This window comes from Saccoglossus kowalevskii, chromosome 5, assembly GCF_978046115.1.
Source record: "Saccoglossus kowalevskii chromosome 5, keSacKowa6.1, whole genome shotgun sequence".
In the NCBI taxonomy this organism is placed as follows: Eukaryota; Metazoa; Hemichordata; class Enteropneusta; family Harrimaniidae; genus Saccoglossus; species Saccoglossus kowalevskii.
Genome location: NC_140645.1, coordinates 11,276,610 through 11,282,896, shown reverse-complemented (window position 1 = coordinate 11,282,896; position 6,287 = coordinate 11,276,610). Strand labels below are relative to the sequence as shown.

Genomic DNA, 6,287 nt, shown 5'->3' with positions numbered 1-6,287 from the left:
GAGTCACTATTCTTCGCCTTCTGTTAATATGACATGCATGTTTTGCTATTTGTCAGTGTTTTGGTTACTTTGTCGTGTTTGGTCAGTGATTATTTAAAAACATTACACTGTCGTGTATGACTCAAAACCGAAAACATGTGTGGGTTAACTGACACGTAGAACACTAAAATCATTAATGACCAGAAATGCAAGTAACATTCCCACAGACTACATTTGCTTTTTATACTGAAATAAATGATAAATAAAGAAAATTACCTATATAGATAGTACGGTGATAAGGATGACTGCATGGCTGTTTTTATTTTGTATTATTTTCACTAACGCCAATGAAATCACGTGTATGCACGATTATAAGTAATAATATTACCTTTGTGAAATGAGTAAAAAATTCAGGAATACCGTGCGCAATTCACGTTATCTGCACTAGCTAATATACTGATCAGCAAACTGCGAATCAGAACATGTTTTGATTGTATAGTGCAAGCTTTTATTTTCTTAAAATGAGTGTCGAAATGAAAAATCCTGTATTTATGAATACAATACAGTTTGTTTTTATTCTACTCGAAATATCTTTCGTTATAATAAGTATCTAGTGTCTAACAAAAGTCTATTAAAGTATTGCGCAAAGTACTAAATTTGTCTAAAAATCATATCTCGTCTTCGTATTTACCTGGAATCTTAATTGAAACGATTATTTTAATAATAATACTAATCGACGAAAAAAACGAGATTTGACGGATATTCTTGGGAAAATGCAACTTTCGGACACTGCCAGGTAAAACGGCGTCACGTGTTTACTGATTAAACACGGGAGGAACAATAATTTATACTTATCATAAATATAAACGCTATGGAAAATGGATACTTGTTATTAGGCCATGAGGCCAATTTCGTCCCGTCGTCCATAGTCATGTCGTGTGTGATTGGCCGCGTCCATCGAAACATTTATACACTGTACCACCCATGCGAGCTGCCTAAACTTCAGACAAATTTTACAAATTGGCATGTATTAAAAAAAGACGCCGAATTTATAATATTAATTTTATTGGACAACATTGCTACAATGGTTTCAATATGCAAAAATGGTTCACCAGATACATAACTCGGATAAGCACACCTATTCAAGATGGCCGTTATGCATGTAGTTCTGTTGTCAGTGAGTTTTGCTGGTCGCGGGTGCTAGCCGGGCTCCTCGGTGGTGCAGACCAAAATAGCAAGGTGATAGACAAAATAAAATTCACACGTGCGAAATAAAACGTGCGAAAATAAACGATTTAGTTTCGTACTGTCAAGACTTTTTGAAGGATACTCAAATAAAAATATTCAAAATCAAGGAAAACAGAATTAAAATAAATCATAGTATCTTCTCATACAATGGTCCAACTAATACAAAATTTGAAACAGTAACATCTGAAGATATTGAAAGTTTGACTTAAAATGTATCTTTCACAAATGATGTGACCATAAAATATAATCAAAAACAACAAACATTCACTTCAAACACTAAATAGATAAATACTAAAGTGGTCTTGTAGCATCTTTAGAACGTGTATGCTGTGGTTGCTCACATAATGTTGTTACCTAATTAGATAACAGAAATCGATAAAATGTAAAAAAAATCGATTTCTTACAAATTGTTCAAGGAAATTACTTGATATAATTCAATAAAACAAATTAGTCATGGTTTCTATTGAATGTACAAGGAAATAACTCAACTGCTGTAATTTCAAACTGTTATACAGAACTGAAATTTGTATAGTACTCGTCTGAGACGAATGAGGTGTACTTGCAAATATACAGTTTGGTTTTTGTTGGACCTCTACAAGGCTTTAATTTAAATGCTGATCTAATCTGAAAATAGATTGTTGAGTCTTAGTCAAATTTCATGCAAAATACCGTATGTAGTTATTCACACATGTATATGACCTCAACGCCATCACTGCTAGTGACTGCTAATCTCAATGAAATGTTATTATTTGCAACAATGCCATACAAGCTTTCGAAGTTTTCATATTGGGCAATTAACTTGTACATTTTATTATACATCATAATTCGCGTTCGATCTGAAATGTATAAATTGTCATCTTTGTCAACAGTGATACTAATTGGGTTGTACTCAACACTGTTCTTATCTCTACATGGAATTATTTTCTTAATTTCATGCAATTCAGAACTCAGAACAAGTATATGTTTATAACATGTGTCTGCGACGAAAACGTAATTTTGGGAATTAACAGCTACTGAATGTGGTAGGCTCAATTTCTTTTCAACATTTGACTGAGAGCAAAGAAGTTTACGGCCTGCTTTTGTATATTTTGTTATACGGCCATTGTCGTCCATATAACTGGTTACAAGAAAATTCTCTTCATTATCTACCAATGCAATACTCATAGGATCCGGGACTTTAATTTGTTTTATCAATTTGTTGTTGTCTTCACATATGACAACTTGTTTGTTACCACGATCAGTTATAAAATATCTACCATTTCTTGACACTGTAACGTCAACTGGAAGGAAAGGCTTCTTAAAATCTTTAAACTGTAACTGCCGCCTGTAGATTCCATCCCACTGTATGATCTGTACACGCTCATTATTGCTGTCTGCAACTGTTAATTCCAATCGATGATTGACGGCCACTCCTGATGGAACGTCGAATCTTCCTGCGTCCGTTCCCTGACTACCAACCCCATGTATACACCTAATGCGATCATTGTTTTTACAGATATCTGAAAGCAAATGCGTATCGCGAAGGGAACATTAATAACACAGTTAAGGCAACTTAGTTTCAGATAATCGGCGATTTGTTTGTCAGAATATGACAACTATTCTTATTAAAACAAAAGCTTGTTTAAAATACGTACCTTTCAATTTACGTCTCAATTTATCGTTCTCCTTTTTTACTTCATTGCATCTACTGTGTTCTGAATTTTGTAGCCGGGCAGTCTTCGAATCTACTAAGAAACAGCACGATACGAAGCATGCATGATACTACAATAGTATAGGCAATACAGTGATGTTGGTGTAATCATGTTCTAGAAATAATACTATAGAAAATATAATTATTTCAACTTCAGGAGAACTTCAAAGCAAATATGTCTCACGTTACTGTATATGTAACGGTCTGACTGCATAAATTCCAAATTACGATTTAGATTTCTAAAATTTGAGGGTTTTAAATAATATGGTTCAATGTGTATCCCATGTCAACCGTGTGGACATTTTCATTGTGTAACAAATAACCAAACAATGTTATTTATGTAAATTCGATCGATACCCGATCTTTTCAATCATAACTAAACATTTATTTCGATTTGAGCGCAAATCATGCTCGAAAAAAAAACAGATGACAAAGTTTCGGGGTTGAGAAACAAGAAACATTGATCCTTGATATAAAATATACTGTTTACATGTAATTTACAAAACATTTGGTTTAACATTTGGTAACCGGCTCATCTAGACGATCTTCTTCAATCTTAAATGTTACCTACACCAAAAAAAGAACGGGCACATATGTATTATTGATAAACGTGTATTTGTCGGGAATTTGAAAACAGTCTGCATCATCAAAAATATTTTACGTCTTGCGCATGGAATTTGACAGAGCTGTACTATAAAAAGAAAGATTGATTTGTACGAAATAAAAACAATTTCTTACTATCTGTTAAGTTCTGAATTTTATTCAAAACCCCACAAAATATTAAACAAGTTTCAAGCTGATTGTTCGACTATCAATGTTTCGATACAAAAAATATTATAATAACTATATAAAATGTTTCTCACGAATACATAACAGAAAACAACAACAAATATAGAGAAACGTGTCACGTGTTTCAGTCTGCATAAATAGTAATGATTCAGACAGCCTCGATATTCAAACAAATCGTCGGACAAATACAGCAAAAACTTACAACAGCGGGGTTCGTTATCACTGTCATAACAATCGGGCAATGTTCTCTTTATATCTACAGTAAACAAGAAGAAAAGTCCATCGTTGTGTCTCAAAATTACATTCACTGTGGTGTATGCTAATATGTTATTTTATGAACTTGGTTTTAAACTGTGATCGTATTTCACAAAGTTTACATACATAAACTAAATTCACAATATGATTGTTTGAATAACAGATCGCTTAGGTCAGAGAATATACATGCGACATTAATCTAGCCATGAATGTTATCATTTCAAGATATAGCAAGCTTATTATAATGTGCATTTTAGAAACTGGATGGCATTGGTATATGAACTTCGGACTGAGTAATTTTATTCCACTGATATGTTTTACCCTCTCGTTTCTGGTTGCTCACAAATCTATCTACCACTCTCACAAGAGCCCTTCGTTTTATGCTTATCAGCATTTTGTTGAGAACATGCATATTAGTGGCGGATATGATGTCATGGTCAGCCAATGCTGTTAACAACGCGGCTGCATCAGTGCATCTCTCAGCCTTATTTTCTTCTAAATGGTCCTTTGACAATCTTTTCAAACCTTCCAGATCGTCTAAAAATAAACACACAATTAGATTTATTTGTGGTTAATATCATAAATACCGTGTTGTGTATCGATGTCTAATATTAGGCGATGTGCCTTGCCGAAATAGTTATATAAAAAATATCTAAAATTAGCGATTGTTTATGAGTATTTGTAAAGTATCGGGCAAATTTGGATCTTTTTACCCTCATTTTAGAATATAATCGCCCGAGAGCGTTGCTATGAACCGCCCGAAAGTTAACAAGAATTCATCTGGCCGACTCAACTTTTCGTTTAGGTTCATAGTCAAAACAACAATGATTACCCGACTTTCTACTATAATCAATACACGCAATGTTGGAGGACAAAGGGATGATTTCTTTCGATACTTAAATCTGTGTGCCAGTGATATATTTTGACTCAAGCGATAAAATAACACTAGTGTAAAACAATAACACGGGGTTAAACCATGTCCGTAATGTTAGTAGAATACCGAAAATATTTTCGCCGTTAAGAACACTTCCAATATGAGAGTAGCTAACATATCTAATGCCAATTATAATATTGTTTTACCAGGTCTTAATTTGCTACCAATGTCTTCAATGAATTCAACCAGTGTATCCGAATCCATCTTTTATATACTAGTTCTGCATTTCTTGTACAGCCTGTTAGCTGGAAATGTTATAACATTGTATTATTATATGCAATAAGTTCTGTAAACAAAGCGTCTATAAATAAATGAATATAAATATTGACCATTGACAATCATTACACAAATTAATTGTTTGATTTGTAATCAAATCAAAGCACCAGGCACGTGACATACAGGAAGTGCCAATTACCAGAAAATGAAAAAAAAAATAAACGAGCATATCGTTCAAATAATTCAATAAGTCGTCATTACATTCATAGTTATATGTAATGCAGAACTACCATCACCGATGAAATTATGGCGTTGAATTGACGAGATTATTACAATTAAGATGTATTCTTGCTTATTTGCAGTTTATTTTTAAAATTGTACCTTATAAACAAATAAACGATTTCATGATATATGGATTTTTAGAAATCCGGCTACTGTTTAAATTTGTATGTTGTCTGACCTGAACATTGCTAACTAACCAACAATGTAGTGATGAACAGTGAAAAGCCTAGCAAGTACATGCACGTGTTTACATGGGCTACCTTAACAATTACTTGCTTAGCTCTGTAACCACGGACACTGTGATATTCACAGAAACATCAATTACTAAAAATATCAAGATCTCATTATATTATGTGCACTATAATACTATGTCGAATCAATATAAATACAACATGTACTGCGTGCGTGACTCGAACCGACATCACAGAATGATATATTACAACCTAACGCTGTCTGTCTCTCTGCAAACCCAAAGGTCGACCGTTTGATGATTTGGTAACCAAATAGCAAATGTTTATTTATTTTGATCACAACATTGTTTTAATTAGGCGTATCCTTTTCCGCCTCTTGTTTATGAATACTGTTGCGTTTTACACGATACGAGCAATGCGTGGACAATGCTTTTAAATAACCAATTTATCAGTCACACGAAGTGTATATATTCAAATAAAGTCATGGAAAGAAACAGAATTATAACAGTAAAAGTATTGAGAAATAATTATAGTTGCTGCCGACAAGTAAAGTAAGCAAATAACACAGACCAAACAACATGGGAAATACCAATGTCTGGCTATGCTGTGTGGCATGAATCGGCGAGAATGGGCTTCACGCTCTCTGCACATAATAAGCGCGGTTATTAACTGTATTTGGGGTTCGCACGACGATTAGGTTCCG

The 6,287-nt window shown here is 33.6% G+C and overlaps 1 protein-coding gene across 1 annotated transcript; it reads right to left on the bottom strand.

Annotated features, from left to right (window-relative positions):
• Positions 1–4,214: 4,214 nt before the first annotated feature.
• LOC146745488 (uncharacterized) lies at positions 4,215–5,156 on the bottom strand. The gene is made up of 2 exons (XM_085498710.1): positions 5,042–5,156; positions 4,215–4,498 (listed from the first exon to the last, which is right to left on the bottom strand). The coding sequence occupies exons 1-2, from the start codon at positions 5,097–5,099 to the stop codon at positions 4,215–4,217; spliced, it is 342 nt and encodes a 113-aa protein (XP_085354836.1). The 5' UTR covers positions 5,100–5,156.
• Positions 5,157–6,287: the final 1,131 nt, after the last annotated feature.

Bases quoted from the DNA above. Each gene is read 5' to 3' on its own strand.
- LOC146745488 (XM_085498710.1), bottom strand. From the start codon at position 5,099: ATGGATTCGGATACACTGGTTGAATTCATTGAAGACATTGGTAGCAAA. The intron at 4,499-5,041 runs GTAAAACAATAT...GTTTATTTTTAG, and splicing joins TGGTAGCAAATTAAGACCTG to ACGATCTGGAAGGTTTGAAA.